Source organism: Aedes albopictus, chromosome 3, assembly GCF_035046485.1.
Source record: "Aedes albopictus strain Foshan chromosome 3, AalbF5, whole genome shotgun sequence".
NCBI lineage: Eukaryota > Metazoa > Arthropoda > Insecta > Diptera > Culicidae > Aedes > Aedes albopictus.
The window spans coordinates 367,776,010-367,795,157 of NC_085138.1; the positions used below are offsets into that span (position 1 = coordinate 367,776,010).

General features: G+C 39.4%; 2 protein-coding genes across 2 annotated transcripts; both read right to left on the reverse strand.

Annotated features, from left to right (window-relative positions):
• Positions 1–5,509: 5,509 nt before the first annotated feature.
• LOC134289560 (RNA-binding protein fusilli-like) lies at positions 5,510–13,455 on the reverse strand (the record flags this gene model as incomplete). Its single annotated transcript, XM_062855529.1, is given in 2 exon segments — positions 5,510–6,600; positions 13,222–13,455. Coding segments are annotated over 2 exon segments (741 nt in total), but the record flags the coding sequence as incomplete, so codon positions are not given.
• LOC134290925 (uncharacterized) lies at positions 6,094–17,330 on the reverse strand. The gene is made up of 3 exons (XM_062858156.1): positions 17,284–17,330; positions 13,222–13,447; positions 6,094–6,600 (listed from the first exon to the last, which is right to left on the reverse strand). Exons 1-3 carry the CDS (start codon positions 17,328–17,330, stop codon positions 6,094–6,096), a joined length of 780 nt encoding a protein of 259 aa, XP_062714140.1.
• Between the last annotated feature and the right edge of the window lie 1,818 nt (positions 17,331–19,148).

The following is a 19,148-nucleotide window of genomic DNA, read 5'->3' on the forward strand; positions in this document are numbered from 1 at the left end:
AAAGTTGTTGTTAAGCTTTGGCAAAAATGACTGAAAATAAATAAAATGCAAAAATGTTGAACTCTCACGAGAGTAATTATTTGCTCTCTTGTTGAGAACACCTATTATGAAATAAGAATTACATATAAAATTACCTAAATCCGGATTAGAACTCGAGACCTGTCGATTGCCAGCCGCATGCCTTCCTATCTGCGCCATCCTAGAGATGGTGAGATGCAGCGCCCAAAGCAAAACATAATCTTCCCATGACTCAATAATGATCACTTTCTCAATTGAAAAATCATTTAAACAGTAATGTGTAGAGCATAATTTTAGTTCAGCTATCATTACCATTATTAAGCAACAATTCAGCAAGCTTGCTTGTTTGTGACTTGCAATTGTTAGTTGGGATGATATTATGACTCAATTTGCCACGTTTTGCCAACGAAACCCAAAATCTATAAACAGTATGATATCATGCCACAATTTATATCCATTTTAGCGCTATATATGGAAAACGTAACGAAGAGGTTATGTTACGACAAACGAGGTATTTCCATAACATAAGAACACACACATTTGTCGCTAAATCAAGACTAATATTGACAGTTTCGGGTTCCAGATTTTATCCCGTGCAGGAGTACTTTCAGCCAGTTCGTTGAGAATGTTTCTTCTAGAAGGGATCTGAGACGCACTTTCCATCGCACAGACACGCGGACATCTGAGAACGATTTCCGTGGTGCAGATCATTAAAGAATTGTAAGAGCAGCTTCTGGAAAACCCAACAGGGTATATGCTGAAACTCTCCTCTAATACCTCCTATTGCCGCATTTGGATTAGCGATGGAATCAAATAATGACATACCAAGCCATTTAAAGACTAAGAAGTTCCGTTCCTGGCTTCTTCATCAAAATTGCATACAAAACCCATAGAAACTTGTTTTCATAGTTGCATTGAGGAACTTCATGATTCACTTTTCATCATCAGCATTTAGGAAAAATATAAAAATTCCTTGCTAAATTCTAGTAATTTTTACAGATTTGCTTCGAATTTTTCAGCAAATGTCAAAAATTTTCATCAAGGAACAATATCCAAGATTCATTTCACAAAACCTAGATAAAAACAAAAAATACAGGAAAAGAAATAAAAAATAAAAACAAAAGGCAAAAAGCAAAACAGAAAATTATTCTTTTAATTTCATAGATTTTTCTACGAAGTTCTTATGCCAAAAGTTTTGCGAGTGCACACTTTTTTTAAGATTTTTTAAATAATCAAATGTTTCTCCAATAAGGCACCAAGCTTTTTAAAATTTCTCATAGTATTGCGCATTGCGCAGTTAAAAGTGCGACGAGGAAGTGCGGAATCTCAAATAAAAGTGCGATTTGGTGTCAGATCGTTTCGGTGTCTTCACCGTACTTATTCATTAGCTCATGATGAATAAGTGCGGTGAAGACACCGGAACGATTTGATGCAATATCGCACTTTTATTTAAGATTCCGCACTCTGTCGCAGTCCAGTTAGCAATGCAATAAACTATATAACGTCATGAAGAACAACGTGTCAGCACAGACAAACAGACGTAACACTCTTCAAATCGGCTTGGCACATGCGCTTAACGATCAATTCAAATTTCATTTGATTTCCGCGATCCTTCCACCAGAGGCGCTAGTGTTTGATCGCTTTGACGTTTGCCAGTGTACACGTTGCTGAATGATGCAAACGAAAATTACAGGCGATTTGTGTACTAGTGTGCGTGTTAGACAAACGTCAAATTGGAATCCATCATGGCCGACAGTGTCTCGCGCGGTTCTACCAACAGGTGGCAGTGTGCCCACACTGAAAGACGGCTTGCGGTTGAAATTACTATTCTGAGGGTCAATTTAAATACACAACGCCACTAAATTTGTGCAGACTAAGTTTCGTTTTAATTCAACGAAATTATGTTTTCCATTTTACCATGGACCCGATTTACAATTTGAAAAAGATTTGATTGGCAGCCGGATTCGAACCAAGAACCTCAGATCACCAGGTTCGCACGCTACCACTTGGCTATCGAACCGGTTGATAAAAGAAGAGACAAAACACACACAAGTAGCGTTGGTGGGTCAATGATCACGTTTTACCATGGTAAATTTGAAAACATTTTTATGCTTGTCATTACCGCAAGCCGTCTTTCAGTGCATGAAAAAGAAACCGGGCAATTTTTTTTAGAATTTCCTCTAAAAGTTACTTCTATTTGTCTGTGATGGCAAAGTCTTTCATTCAAATACACTCTATAACTATTTTCAAACTTACTTTATTCGGACATTACCAAAATATCATATTTCGTTACTTCAAAGCTGCATTGTAATTTTCTTTCAAAGAAATCTCCGAACGCATATCCATTTTGTAATCTTGGCAGAAAGTCTTGAATAATTGCCGAAGAAATTCGCCACCATGCCACGGCCTGGCTCCAACGGATTTTCCACGCCGTCACTGCTTATATTTTACCACGCTGGTAATTTTTAAACAGTTTGTAAATTTTTATCGTATTTTTCTGTAGATCCTTCTTTGTGAATCTTTGGACAATTTTTTATGATTTCTGTTAATTATTTCTTACTGCAATTCTATGAAGATTTTCGTTTTTTTTCTTCAAAAGTCCGAGTTTTATTTTAAAATTGAACGGAATATCAACAAGATTCTTGGCGGAGTTCTCATGAGGTTCACAAACCCATTGTCCTACCATTTTTTTTGCAGATCTTTGAAAGATTTGTATGGTATTGTACGCGTGTGATATGGTGACTTCTTTACAATTTCCTCTGCAGATTTCCGGTTAAACTCCTCCAGGAATTCTTTGTGGAGCAAACCTGGTGTGATGGTTAAAACACGTGTCTATCATGCCGAGCATCTGGGATAAATTCCACTCCCGGCAAACTCATAAAATGTGAGTTATCCCTTCAGAAGGACAGTGAAGCATTGGTCTAGCGTGATCTAGCCCGTGGTAAAAAATCTCGTTAATAAAGATAAAAAACGAAATTCTTTCAGATATTTCTTCACGGATTTAACAAAAATTTTCCACGAAATTACACAAGAAATACTGGAGAAAAATTTCAAGGATTATCTGAAGGAATTTCTAAAGGAGATCCTGAAAAAACCTCTGGATATTTCTGAAAAATTCTTTGGATGAGTTTCTGGAGGTATCCTTGGGGAATATCTGGAGGAACTCCTTCTTCTTCTTCTTTATGGCTCGACGTCCCCAATGGGACTGCCTCACTTCAACTTAATGTTCTTTGAGCACTTTCACAGTTATTAATTGAAGGGCTTTCTTTGCCTGCCATTGCATGAATTAATATATTGTGAGGCAAGTACAATGATACACGATCCCCAGGGAATCAAGAATATCTTCCCGACCGGAACGGGAATCGAACCCGCCGTCTCCGGATTGGCGATCCATAGCCTTAACCACTAGGCCAACTGGAGGAAGTCCTAGAAGAATTTTATGAGAAATTTTTGGAGGAATTTAAGAAAAAATTTTTTCGAAAACAATCCCTTAAGAGATTTCTAAAACACACCATCGGGGAGTTTCTGGAGGAATCCTTGAAATAATTTCTGCAGGAATTCGTACAGAAACTGCAGACAAAAATGCTGGATGAAGTTTTGGAAAAATCCCTTGATAAACTTCTGAAGGGATTTCTAGAGGATATTCTGAAGCAGCCCTTGTAGAACACGTATGCAAAATGTCTGAAGGTATTATTGGACAAGAATCCCTCAAGCTTTTTCTGCAGTAATCCTTAGAGAGGAGGAAAACTTGCAGAAATTTGAAACAAATCTGAAAGAATTCTATAGAAACTGATTTTTCGATGGAATGTCTTGAAAGTTTGGAAAATGTACTCCAAGTAATTCTTAGAAGAACTTTCTGAGATATTCGTGGAGAAACGCCAATAAACAAATCCGAAAGTGATTTCTGGATGAATTCCTGGAAGGTATGAGGAAAACATTCTCAAAGAATCCCTGAAGAAAGGTTTCTATTAATCCAAAGAGGAGTTTCCGGTGCAACCTCTGGTGGAATGTTTGAGAAACTTCTGGGAAACCAAAAGTTCTAAAAGAAGCCCTTGAGAATTTTCTAGAAGCATTTCTGAAAAATGCTCGAAAGAATCTCTGAAGAAATTGCAGTTAGGAACCTCTCGCGGAGCTCCAACAAAAATTTCAGAAAGCATTATCTGGAGCAACATTTGAAAAGGGCCCAAGAGGTCTTGTGTCTTTTTTCTAAAACGCTCCGTAGGGCATAATAGCAGCCCGCCCACGCAAATGAACACCGTTATCCGAAAGATCGATGTTTGCTCTATCTCATAACGGTCTTAGTTTTTGTGAATAAGCTGAGGGGGGCTCAGGAGCGACGTGTGAAGTCATTGTTTACCAATGCTTGTATGCCCTTTTCAAATGTTGCTCCAGAATTTTTGCAAAATTAAATTTACAATTTGCGAATTTCTGAAGGTATCGCTAGAGGAGTTTCAGGATCAATACCCGGAACAACCTCTGAAGAATTTCCTGCAAGAATCTCTTGAAGAGTTACTGAATCAATAGCTGAAGTAATCTTTGTTGAAACTTCTGAAACACCTGAACACCTTTACAATCTGTTAAAGATTTTATGCAGGAATTGTAAAAGTAAGACTCGAATAGCACTTCTGGAATTCATTCAACTCCTTTGGGACCTTTTGGAACAGAATGCCAGTATTTCCAATAATTTCTACTAGAGATCATCCACTAATTCGTCTGCTTTTTTTAGTTTTTGTTTTTTGCACTCTTGAAAACTGATATCTTGTTTTTGACAATGTTTGAAGAAATTGTTATAAATCCATTAAAAAATGGGTCAAATTCCTCCACTAATAAATTATTCTAATAAAAATCCATTTTTGATGTATGAAGTTTCCAAGTAATATTTTCTAAAATTTTTTAGGAAATTCCTATTTTTTTTGTAAGAAACAGAGATTGAATAAGAGTAATACCTTATATGTTTAGACCATTCAAAACAAATCCTAAAAATTCCAAAATGTTAATTCTTGGTGAATTTAATAAACCAAAAAAAGACTCAGAAATTTCAACATCATTTATGAATAAACTCTGGTAATTTTCTGAACAATCTTTGGAGAATATTATGTTTGTCAGGTAAATTTATAGAAAATCTCTGCATGATCTTCTGGATCTGTTAAAAATGAGTTCTGACCTTTGCCCTTATGGGGCATGATTTAATAAATCCCAAATATGAGGTTGAAAAAAGAAAGATCATATATTTACCAACATATTTTGAATTACGTCCTCGAAAAGGGCTCTATGTAGACCGCCAATCCAACATTGAGAAACACTGCACTCCAGAATTTGATGACTCGTTTTTGATCTCTACATAGTATTTGGAAGACATATTGCGAATCATTTGTTGTTCTATAAAATTTTCTCGACTAAAAATAATATACATATATAAAGATGATGAACAGAAAAAAAAAACATTTGATGCAAGTAAACTTAACAAGTAATAATTGCTTAAGCTAATAAATAGAGCACAACAGAGTTTATTAGTACGCACAATGTGGTGGTAATCAGTTACGTGAAAACTTTGAGCAAATAATAATGGGATTGCTTTTAGCAAAACTTATCCTAGCCTATACTTATTTAAATACCTAAACATAGATAAACTGTTTGCATATTTAAGTTTTTTTTTTGAAAATATAACATACTACTTTTAAAAATTTATACTTTATCTATTGTACTTAACGTTGCTAAAGTGGGATTAAACTTGGCTACACTTAACCATGCGCGCGCGTTCACTTCTCCTGTCTCCTTCTTCTTCTTCTTCTTAATCGCTAGGCTTTGATATGTATGTCTTGGATTAGGTTGTTGGAATTACGATTGCTCCTACAAAATTCACTTTTATGTATATGTATCGTCTTGGTGGATTCAATCATTCCGATTTCTCACGATGCTTTTGGTAAAAACTATAAATAAATTCCTAACACTGAACGAAAACGACTCACACACTTTGAGACAACTCACGTTCACTCACTCGAAAGTTGCCCGGCTGGCAACACTGCTGTCATGCACACTTCTACACATTCACGCAACCACACACTTACACTCAGACTAAACGATGAACAACTCGACGTACTGATTTGGGATGAGCGAGGGTGCGGCCGCGGCCAGGATGCTTCCCGGGGAGGTGACCAGCTTATCGTGGATGTGGTGCTCGTAGGTGGGCGGCGGTGGCGGTGGGAGCAGGCTTCCCTGCTGGTGCTGTCCAAAATGGCTCCCCTGAAGGTGGTGGTGTTGATGGCGCGGGTGGTGGTGGTGGTGGGCGTGGTGAGGTTGGTGCGCAATCGGCGACAGGGGCGTCGTGGAGTAAGCTGGCAGGTGGGTGCTGGGAATCGGAATCGTCAAGGTGGACGCCGGGATGGCGGTTAGAAGGGGCGGCGATGAGGTGGCCGTCGTCGGTTGGGGAAAGGCGGGCGGGATGGGCGATAGCGGAGACTGGGGCTGCGGGGTGGACGATTGCTGCGATTCTCGACCGGATGAGGAACCAGCCACGGAACTGGCCTGGGTTGGTACCGGTGGCGGCGGCTGCAGGTGGTTATCCGTTGACGACATCGGAAGCTGTGAGTGTGGGCGGTAAAGAAGTTAGAAATAACTGTCAATTGGTACCTGTTGGGGTGAGAAGGGAGAGAAGTGTGGAAGAAAGAGAAGAGAAGAAACGAGAATCATGTACCGAGGTGTGTGTGTGTTACGAGGGTTCAGAGGACCCCGAATTTTGCATGATCGTTATTGGAAGGCGAATGAACCGACAACATTTGGCGATGGACAGTGTTGCAATAATCGTGATTTAAAATATCAATTTGCTTTCCAACTGTTACCCAACGTCAGGATTCGTTATACACGGTGCCACCCACTTTACGTCCCTGATACGAATGCACCACGGAAATGGTGTAAAGTATCACTAATAAACAAACAAACAACAAACAAACTTTACGTCCACCGCATTTTTTCTGTTGTCTTTAAACCAATCTAGTTCATTTTTGGATGGAAATTAGCTTACAATATGCCGCAACTACACACTTTAAAATGAGCTCAATCGAATGTAAGGCAGCCGAAAAATCGCGGTGGGCGTAAAGTATCATCCACAGTGTAGGGTATATGTACCATTCCTTGGCCTAATTTGCAAGCCGCCATTACAATTTTGACCATAACTCCTGAATTAATAGCGCTAGAAATAATATGTTGACCCTATTACACACACAAGGCAATGCATGTTTCACCAATTGGAAGTAAACTAACGTAAATGTTCAAGAATTCACTTAATTAAGTTGAAAAGATTCGATGTGATGGTATGCAATGTTGGTCTATGGTACAAAAATTGGCCTATTAGTGGATACAACGTTGGCCTATTGCTTTCCATGCACTAGAACCACTTATTATCTCAATTTTTCAATATTTCTGCTGAAGTATTATCTCTGTTTGTTCACCAATCTTACTTTCAAATAACATTTTCGGAGCCAAATTTTCAAAAAACTATAAATAAATCACATAAACTAAAGTTCTTTCTTAATTTAGTAACTAAAACAACGCAACCCTATTATTGTGTTATATTTTTACAGTCCCCACACACAAAATCTTTCTTCCTGTTCGTTCTTTCTGGTTTTTCGCAAGCAATGTTGTTGACGTCACTTTATCGGTGTTTTTGACGTCACTTTACTGATGGGCCAAGATTTGGGTACATAGTAAAAAAATGTACTCAATATTCGGCCCACATTCAATTTGTAAAATAGTTATTATTTGTTGAAAACAAATATACAAGTTCAAAATAGCGTCTTTGACCGTCGCATCAAATGTTCAGTTATTGAAAAGTCAGTTCGAAATGTTCCAGAATCATGCCATCTATGATCATGTGTATAGACTACCCACTAAGCCGATAAATCATGGCGTCTACAAAAGCTATACAAAGTGACATTTTCATTCAATTTTAATGCTCCAAAGTGCTAAAATTGAAACGAAATGCGCATAGCTTTTCCGATATCCAGTTATGCGTGTTTGTTTGAGTTTTTGGTTTACGTTGAGATAGGCCGAACGAGAGGACTATGCCAACGAAGCATCCCGATACCCTATAACGAATTCTGACTGTACATAGGTTTCCATGGACACCTAGGTAGATGCTGAAGTGGCCAATCGGGTACATTTCTCACAAGACTTTCTTAACCCTGGTAGGATGCTAGGGTCAATATGACCCAGACAGGCTCTCTTTTAATAAGATAGTCATGACGACTTAGGTACGTAGAGATTTCCGTGGTTTAATGAAACCCGTGAAATCTAATAAATAAGCCGAGGGGGCCATTGTAAGCCAATGGTGCAGAGAGCCCAAGTAACATTTTGAGGATCAGTTATTCTTGAAGAGGTTTTAGGAACCGTCATATAACCTAATACCTTTTATTTTGGTTTTATTATGTTTCTAACAACCTCTTCTATTCTATTTTACTAAAAAATGTTACACGCTATGTCTGAACCAACAGATTATAAAAATTGAATGTACATCGGGTTTATTTCCAGCAAACATCAGTATTCGAGCAATATTTTCATTTGCAAAAGGTTTCAAAATATTCTATCGGTGAAAATTTTTCCATACATTTTGTATGGGAGCGAAAAAGGCCAAAAATAAGAATTTCAAGCAAATTTGTATGAAAAACAGCTAAAAAGATGAAAAAATCAAAATTTCCCCGATGAAATATTTTAAAAGTTTCCGCATATGATAATATAGCATGAATTCTGATATTCTATGGATAGAAACCCGATGTACATTCAATTTTTATAATCTGCTACTTCAGACATAGCGTGTGTTATTTAATTCCAAAAGCTGAACTTAACAAATACTGGCGTGAGTGAGAAATGGACAAATTGGAGTGGAATTTGCGAAAAAGTTACTCGTCCTCTCGGTGAGACTCACGACTCCTACTCACTAGACAGGCGCGTTACCAACTTCCCCACGAGAAGACCCGAACATGTAGTGACTAACCTGAATTCAAGTTCAGCTCGAAATTCTGAGGTTATCTTTTCCACAGACCGCACTTCTTTCGGATGAATAAGATATCCATCCACACAACGCAAGTATTGTATATTATATATGTAAAGTGGCGAGAGCGCATTGTTTTTAGTGTGTTAGACAGGCATTACATATACAATGTATGCGTTGTGTGGATGGACATCTAATTCATCCGAAAGAAGTGCGGTCTATGGAAAAGATAACCTCAGAATTTCGAGCTGAACTTGAATTCAGGTTAGTCACTACAACGCGCCTTCCAGGATTTATCCAGAAATTCCTTCTGGGATTTTCCCAAGGGCTCCGGGAATCCTATAGGAATTCGTCCCGAGATTTCTTTAGAAATTATGCCTAGAATTTCTTTAGGAGTTCCGAGATTCATCCAAGAACTCGTGGAGCCTCGTAGCCGTGCGGTTAGGGTCACCAAGCTTCTAATCGCACCATGCTATGGGGTGAGGGTTCGATTCCCGCTCCGGGTGATGAAATTTTTCGTGAGAATAGTTTCTTCTCCGTATCCACTGGTGCATGCTCCGTGTGTCCCTTGTCTAGTGTTTAGTTTCATTCAGTCTGTACAGCCTCTGGCTGAAGACGGTGTCCGCGTCCTTTTTTTTTTTTTTTTAAACTCGTTCCGAGTTTCCTCCAGGAGTTTCTTGTGAGATTATTTTAGGGCTTTATTCAGAATTCTTCCAGAAGTTTCCTCTGAGATGGTTTCTTTTGAGTTTTGTGGTTTCAAAAAAGGTTCTATATGGGATTCCTTTAGGATTTCATTCCGGAATTTCTCAAGAAACTCCTCCAGAAATTCCTCTCGACTCCTTCAAGAGTTTCGAGTTCCAATAATTTATGAAGGAATCTCGTTCAGATATTTCTTCTGAGATTGCCCCGGGAATTTTTCTAGGGATTCCCCCAGGAGTTCTTTTTGAGATTCCACAGGGAAACCAATACTGACATTCTTCCACGAGTTTATTCAGAATTCCCTCAAAAGTTGCTTCTGAGACACATCTAAGAGTTTCTCCTGAAATTCCTAAGGAAGTTCCATCAGAGGTTCCTCCAAGAGTTCGTTCCGGAATTTCTACAAGAATTCTAGGATTCCTACAGCATTTGTACAGGATTTATTTATAAGTTTTCCCAAAAAAAATCTTCTTGGAATTTCTCCAAGAGTTCCTTCCTCTGGTTCTTCAGTTAGTTCCTAAGGTTTTCCGGGAGTATAGTAAGACTTCATTCAAAAGTTCCTTCTTGAATTATTCCAGGAGTTTATTCTGACCCTTAAAAGGTTCCTTCAAGAGTTCTTTTTGAGACTCCTCGATTACATAACCACTTCCAGGATTTCTATAGTCTATAGATATTCTTCGCGGGATTCCTACATGAATTCTCCTGATAGTCCACCGAGATTTTTTTAGAATCCTCTAAAATTTCCTTCACGGATTCACCTAAAAGTTTTTTCTGAGATTCCCCCAATTCCATTGGAACGACGTCGAAAGTGTTTTCCTGGGATTCCCATAAAGATTTCCTGTAGAAAAGTAACCGCAGCCGTAGGATGAACTAGAACTATTACAAGAAACCCAGATGGAACTTTTGATGAAATTCCTTATAATACTGCTGGATGAATTTTCTTAAGAATAGCTATTTCCTCAAGAAAGTCCTGCGTGAATTTTATAAGATAATTCTACAAGTAAAAAAAGCCTTCTAAAATAATTGCGTAATCAATTCCTGGTGAATTTCCATTAGTAAATAACATCAAAGAGAATTCCAGAACAATAAACCCAAGAAGCAACTCCTGGTTAATCTAAAAAAAACTTGAGGAATCCAAGAAGGAGCTCGTCATGAAATTTCAGATGAAGGAATCCTTAAAATAAGGAATCCCAGAAGGAACTCATTGGAGAGTCCCAGATCAAATTCCTAGTTTACCTTACATAAAAATCCTGGACGAATAGCAAAAGAAACTCCAGGAATCCTAAAAGAAACATTTGGAGGAATCTCGGAAAAAGCTCCTGTAACAAATACAGAAGGTAGATTCTCAAATGGAATATTTTTGGAAGGAACGCCTTGAAGATTACTCGAAAGAAATGCTTGAGGAATCTAAGAAGGATCTCCTTATGAAATCATTGAAGGAACTTCTAGAGGAAGCTCCGAAAGAACTCCTGGAGATGGAGAAATCTCGGAAGGAATTCCTGCAGCAGCTTCAAAATTAATTTTCCGGAATAGCTAGAGTAATCCCGCCAGGCAATCCTGGAAAAATCTGAAATTTCTGAAGAAATTTCTGAAGAAATTTCTGAAGGATTTTCGGACAAGACTCTTGGGGAATCCCAGGGAAAAAAATCCTTTAAAATTAGGGATTTAATTAGGAATTAGTTTAATTCCTAGAAGCATCTTATAGAGAACTTTTGGAATACTCCTGAACAACCCTCAGGAAGTATCTCAGAAAGAGCTCCCGGAATAGAGCGAGAAGCACACCTAGAAAGAACTCCCAAAAAAATCCTGAAATTAATTTCTAGAGAAAACTCGGGAGGAAATTCTGGTGGAACCTCGGAAAGCATTTCTGTAGGATTCCTAAAAGAAATTTCTGAAAGGGATCCAGAAGACATTACTGGAGGAATCCTAGAAGGAGTTCCTGAAGAAATCACAAATTTACAAATGAAACCTCTTCAGGAGTCCCAGAACATTACATTACATTTATTTGTTTAACATCATTAAGACAAGACATAATCAACAATAGTACGCCACAATACTCGGTTTGTGGCTGCCGCTCTCCATCCTCGGTCACGCCCAATGCTCGCCTCCACCTGGTCCGCCCATCGTGCTCTCTACGCTCCACGCCTTCTTGTGCCAACCGAATCAGTTGCAAACACCAGCTTTGCAGGGTTGTTGTCCGGCATTCTTGCAACATGCCCTGCCCACCGTATCCTTCCGGAGTCCCAGAAGTAACCACTGGAAAATTCCCAGAGAGAACTTCTGAATGAGTCTAGGAAGAGCCTCATAACCAGAAGAAGCTCCCTGAGGAACCCCAGAAAAACTCCTAAAGAAATCCCAGAACCCTAGTAACAAACATGCCATATAAGATTTACGGCAGTGCTAATTTTGGTTGTATAGAAGTTAATTTGACGTTAATTTACGACCAATTAGGTTCTATACAACCAAAACTTGTGCTGCCGTAACTGTTATACATGAAATGCATGTTGCTTGGGGAAGAATTCTTGGAAGAATCTCAGAAGGAACTTCTGCAGAAATCCTTGAAGGTATCCCTGAAGAAACCCTAGCAAGAATTAATAGGAGAATCTCGGAATCCTGGAGAAGTGTTGGTAGGAATTTCAGAAGGAATTCTGGAACTATTGGAGGAACCCTAGAAGAAATTCCTGGAAGAATTCCGCAAGAATCTCTGGAGAAATCCCGGAAGGAGTATTTAGAGGAGTCCCGAAAAACTCTTGGAAGGATCCCAGTAACAATTTCTGGGGGAATCTCAGAAAGTATGTATTCCCGAAGAAATGTCAGAAGAACTCCTGGGAGGAATCTCACCAATAAGACATTAATTAGTACTCTTATCAACGCACGTAAACCCATATTTTGAATTCAATTACGCTACCTGAATGCTCTGAAACGCTTGAACCCTCAAAACCCTTGTGAAGCCCCTGAATATGCTTTGAACCACATCTGAAATCCCACTGATACGCAGCAAACCCCTCTTTAATCTCCTTAAAACGTTTTCGAACCCCCCTAAAATCCCTCTAAAACCTCCTGAATCGCCTTGAAACCTTCTGATACCCTCTCGACTCCACCCTGAGACCCTCAAACCCCTTGAAATTACTCAAAACTACCTTCAACCTTCTGAATCCCACCGAAACGCTTTGAAACACTTTTTAAACACTTGGAAACGCCTCTGGAACCCCGTGAAAGCCCCTATAACACAGAAATCGACCATCCTGAGGCCCCCTGATACTCGTTTGAAGTTTATCCATTTCTGTTCTGGGTAATTTCTTGTTAAAAGGTCGCTTGTCATTGAGATCAATATGGGCGCTTTCTTATATCACAGAGCTTATACTCTATGACCGAATGCACATCATCGTCGCTGATAACTATCATGATGATGATTCATGATTGAAAATTGACAATTGTTTTGCAACACTGGCCGATGGTGGAAATGTTAAACGCAATGTATTCAAGAAGACTATAGACAAACAGCAGAACTAGAAACTCACCAGCGCCGGTTGGTGGTGATGATGCGGGGGCAGGCTCGGTGCCAGGTGGTGGTGGTGGTGGTGGTGTGGTGGAGGGGCCGCTGCTGTCGCCGGCGTTCCGTAGTACGTCGTCGGCGATACCGGTGGACTCGGGTAGCCCCAGTAGAGGATCGGTTGCGGGTAGAAGGCCGGATGACCTGGGTGCGCTCGCGGCGGTAGAACCGCCGCTGGCGGTGGCCCGAACGGACTGAATCCACCGAAGGGGGCTCCTACGATGGTACCACCTGTGGTGTTAAGGGGTGCGGGATTGAGATTGAGAGGAAGATATCGAGAATGTTAATCAGTTGCTTTGAGTATGATCTAAGGATTTATAACTAATTAAGTAGAACTTAAGAAGAAATCATAAAAATCAATATGATGAACAGGGACTGTTTTGGGATGGGGATAGATTGTTTCGGGGGAAAAATTCAGTTGTTATTTGCTATAAATTCAATTCTTTTCATTCTTATTATACCTAAGGTTTATGAACCCGTGCGAATGGAAAAAGTAAGCTGAACTCCTTAAACTGAAACACCAATTATCCTAGTATCAAAACAGTCATGAGATTTAGCCCTGCTAAATTGTGTCTAGCATCTAACTCAAAATACATAGGGAGGTACATAAAAAGGTACTAAAATAAATTCACTCATTTAATAAAACATAGCACTGTCATCGGCAAAGTTGTTGCAATTGAGTCCTCCATTAAGGAAAAATGGGAATACTTGTATTTGAGACTTTATTGACAACCTAGGACATCCTGAACACAATGAAGTTCGGAGAAACGAAATAATTGGCATGCCAGTTGTTCTAAAAGCTGAATGTGGACATGAATTACGTTCATATTTATTCTTTTAATCTTCCTCAAGAATATCAAAACGTGTTTGATATTCTGGGATGTCCTAGGTGCTCCAAACTGTCCAATAGTGAAGTCCTTCAAATCTACAAGAATAATGTTATGTGTTTTCGCCATAAATAATAGCATTGCATAATCTACTCCGTGAAGCTCTTGAAATCTTTAATGTCTTTTATAGACATAGGGATATTCCAGGTCAGCCAAATTTCCTTGGAGTTCAGAACTTCAGATCTACCCTCGTAACAGTAGCATATCTGTTATACTGAGTAACGTTGCATGACCAACCACGGTTACTGGACCAATCTGAAGTCTACTAGATTTTAATATAAACCTTTGGATCATTCAGGGCCATCCAAACTGTTCTATACTGAAGTCCTTCAAAGCTACAAGAATAATTTCATGTGTTTTCGCGTTAAATAATAACATTGCATGATCTGCTGGGACCCGTGAAGCTCTTGAAATCTCAATTATCATTTAGGGACACTAAAAGGATACTCCAGGTCAGCCAAACTACCTTGGAGTTCAGAACTTCAGGTCTACACTCGTATCAGAAGCCATATCTGCTATACTGAGAAACGTTGCATAATCAACCGCGGTTACTGGACCAACCTGAAGTCCACTACATATTATTATACACCTTTGGATCATCCAAACTGTCCTGAAATTTAGCTCTAACATTAGTTATTCTCACAATGAACTGTAACATTACACATCCTACTGTAATATGTAATCCCCCTGACCTTTCATGAGTTCATTCCAAGATACTTTTGAGATATTTCAGATCAACCAACCACGACTTCGTATTCGGTAGACCGGCGCTTTAACCAACTAAGCCACAGAACATGTAATGATCCTGCGGAATAGAAAGCCAGGGGTGTAGGGAAAGTTATGTATTTTCGGCCATATTGTTTTCTTCGTTACATAACCCAAGTAACAACGAATGCTGAACTGTGCGAGAGTTTTAGCTGTACATTGGCTGGTTAATGGTGTCAGTCAGCTGAACACAATCACAGCTGTATATTAGTCTGAAGTATAGCTTGTTCGACTTCTTTATACAGCAGTTCAGAGATGGCTGAATATCAAGTTGACTGTTGACTGTTACCAGCTTTAAAACATACACCAAAGTGCAAAATAATTGATCTGTTGTCAACCTTTAATCAAATAAATTTTGACAGCTGACCCAAGCTAGTTTTCGTAGAGTCTTCATCGCATTTTTAGTCTCAATACAGGCTTAGTTCAGTTTATGTTCTTGATTATTCGGATACAACAAGTAATGCTCTCATTTCGAGAATATGTATACAATTTAGTGAGGTGTAGGTGCTAAAGGTGAGTGACTCTGAATCAGGAGATCCGAGTTCAGTTCTCAGTTTTCCCATAGATTAATTTATACATCTCTTCTGGAAATAGAAAACGGCAAATAGTAAAAATCCTCAGCTGTGGCAAGAACATAGCCAGGACAGCTCTCGACCGTTGGAGGATTGCGTCAATCTTAGCTAAGAGTCAGAGTAGTAGACGTACAACTGTTATGAAAAATCGCAAAAGTTTTATGAAATGAACCTAAGAAAGTATCCAGAGTCGTACTAGGATTTCAATGAAGCATTGGAAAGCGATGAAATATGTTTCCACAAATATATAATCAATATTCAACCCACTAAAATATTTAGTAATCTACCAATCCATTAAAGCTAAATCTCATGCTGTTTTAACCGTTGTTGACTGTCGTCTAATCCACCGTTACTTAACCATTTAAACAAAATCTAACAAATCTAGGAACACTGCCATCGGGTTACAGTAAATTCAAAGCACTTGAATTGGACACAGGTTATACATGTATTTAGAAAGTGTTTTATCTCATTAACCGTTACCCACATGTAAAATAATGAAAACCTATTTTCCCGCCCCGCTAGTAGCGATAACAACTACCGAATAGGATAATAAGTGTGCGAGTAGGATTGATGAGGGGATTTTTTTTGTGGTGATTGTATGAAAACGATTAAAACTAAAAAGAATGAAAATGAGGAATAAGCGACAGATTAAGGTTAGAATTTGGGACAAACAAACGAAATTATTTGAACATAAGAAAGAAGAAATACAGAAGAAGAGGAAAACAGAAGTAAAACAAGTAAGTACAAAAAAGAAATGACAGGATGTGTAGATACAGAAAAATGTATAATAAATAAAAACACTCACCGTAGATGCAAATTATATAATAATATTATGTTACCATTGCATGATAAGAGAGAGGAATTTGCCCACAAACCACCGAATATACTCTGGCCAAAGGAAACACGCCGCGTTGCCGTTGTTGTAGTTGTTGTTTTTTTGTGGTAGTAAAAGGTAGTAGTGGCTGATAGAAAGGTAGTGATCCTTCTGACTTTTTGGTTGGTTGGTTTTAGACAAATGAGCTGGCGCGCAGTAGGCGATGCTTGCAGGTACACGCACACAGAGACAAACTGAGTTTGGTTATTCTAGGCCCCGATTACACACATACACCGCCGCCATCCGCCAAGGTGATGATACTTCTGTTCCCTGCTAGAGCACGCGTAGTGGTGTGGTTGTGTGATGATTGAGAAGGAAAGAAGCGCACTGTTCCACTGCTATTGGCTAGGTTTTTGTCCGCTCTATTGTTTGTTATCGGCGTTGACGGTACACAGCGTTCCATCCAGACGCGAGTACACCACACACCGACCGTTACACCGCGTTAATTGTTTGAAATGTTTGTTTTTATTTGCTTTCGAATGAGGGTGAACTGAACCCGCCACGCAAACGCGTACACACATGTATCACGCACACATACAAACTTCACCCATTGTTTATCCGTTGATTCTTATGCCGGTTTTCTTTTTGATCAAGTTGCAACCTGGGTTGGAACTGGATGAGATCACAGTTTCAACACCAACCCGACTTCGGTTTCGCTTGTACTAAAGTTTGTTTGACGTTTGTTTGTTTACACATTTTCCGCCAATCCAGTTCCAACCCAGGTTCAAAAAGAAAAACGGCATTAGATTATGGCGGAACACAAAATGGCGACTGCTTCGCATTGGCAGTCAATTTGAAAAGAGGAACATTTGGCGACAGTTGGTGGTTTAGCTGCTCGATAAATACGATGGAAAAGTATGAAAGCACGAGAGGGTTTTATTGTTTAGTATAGACGTATACGGCGTAGGCATCTCTACTGATAACTGACTGACACTTTTACATCGACTCCATCTACTCCATCGACCCGATTACGAGACATTATTGATGCGGCATCCCTAGCGAAGTTAATGCGTTCGAGCGATCGAAGTATTAATCGAATGTTCTACTATTAACCTAGTACACGAGACAGTCAATGGTGGCTTGTTAATGGGTTTGATCGAACTATTGATAATATCACAGACAAACAGACGTTACTCTTAGAGGAAATTCATTAAAAACTTTTGCCCGGTGTCTTTTTCGTGAGCACACTGCCACCTGTAAAACCGCACAAGACACTGTCGGCCATGATGAATTTCGATTTCACGTTTGTCTAATACTCACACTACTACACAAATCACCTGTAAGATTCATTTGCAACATTCAGAAACGTGTACACTGGCAAACGTCAAAGCGATCAAACACTAGCGCCTCTGGTAGAAGGATCGCGGAAATCAAATGAAATTTGAATTGATCGTTAAATGCATGTGCCAAGTCGTTTTGGAGAGTGTTACGTCTGTTTGTCTGTGATAATAGGCTATCGTGGCAACGAAGTTGGCAGCACATGACAAACCAAGGGCGCCCAGGCGACTAAATAGAGGGGAAGATGCTGGTATTATCCACGAGACTTCTAGGCAGAAGCGGTGATAACAGAGAACGGGTTTCTATTGGCAGGAGTTCACTGATTGAAAAATTTAAAAATCATAGATTTTTTTTTATCTCGTTTGAAAGATGCAACAGCAGCGCATTCTGCTTTGAATACAATAGATATTCACTAACTGTAACGTAACACGTTTCCTTTACACATAAGTTTTATCTCCAATTTACAGTATATTAACCAGCCTTATCCAGCAAAAATTCTTCTTAATATCCTCGTAACATTTTCTAAGATAAATGTTAAAATTTCAATACATCCTTTTCCAAGTTTGATACAAGACAACATTGAGCACATTTTTACATGGGAGTAAAACAGGCTCTAAAGGTATAACAGGGCATACAGACAGTAGCAGCCAGCACTCCAGCACAGTAAGGGACCGTTCATAAACCACGTAGACTTTTTGGGGGGAGGGGGGGGTCTGACCAAAGTCTACGCTCCATACAAATTTCAAAATTTTTGTATGGACAAAAGTCTACGAGGGGGGAGGGGGGGGGGGTCTGAGATGGCCAAATTTTGATCTACGTGGTTTATGAACAGCCCCTAAGTCGTGAGCGTTAACATGTAAACAATGCAATGGGTTTCGAATATCATCGAAGCGTGTTATGCATTGCTAGAATAGATTGTAGGAGAAACCCTATAATCCACTTTAGATCGTTGGGGACTTTTAGTGATTAAATCGGTTTCTTAAGATAAAATAATCTGATAACAAAGACATAAGGCCATTTGCTCTAGGACTTGATTTTCGTTTATATTCTTTAGCAATATCCGTAGTAACAATGATGATATGCTTAAGCTCCCATGAACACAACAGAAATACGTGCACGATGGGGAAATTCAAATTCAAATTTTGACAATGAATCCACGTGTTCCAGTGGGAATCGAACTCACGACTCCCGATTTGCTAAACGAACACACTTCCTATACCTCCAAGCTACGGGGCTACTCGACTGTCTCCGTCGTCTGTTGCAAGTGTAAGGTGCCGGCCATAGTAGACGCGTCAAGCGACGCGACACGAGATTTTATACGAAAGGAATAACAACCAATAATATGGAGCTGTCAAATCGTATAGGAAATCCGTGTAGCGTCACGTGACGCGTCCGCTCTGGCCAGCACCTAAGGGTGCAGCCAGGGTAGACGCGGCAAGCGACGCGACGCGAAATTTTACACAAAAAGAAATAACAATCGATAATGAGGAGCTGTCAAATCGTATGCGAAAACACGTCC

Coding starts and splice junctions, on each gene's coding strand:
- LOC134290925 (XM_062858156.1), bottom strand. CDS start 17,330: ATGTCTCGTAATCGGGTCGATGGAGTAGATGGAGTCGATGTAAAAGT. Junction 13,448..17,283: donor GATGGAGTCGATGTAAAAGT/GTCAGTCAGTTA, acceptor CGGTGGATTCAG/TCCGTTCGGGCCACCGCCAG. Junction 6,601..13,221: donor ATCACCACCAACCGGCGCTG/GTGAGTTTCTAG, acceptor CCACACTCACAG/CTTCCGATGTCGTCAACGGA.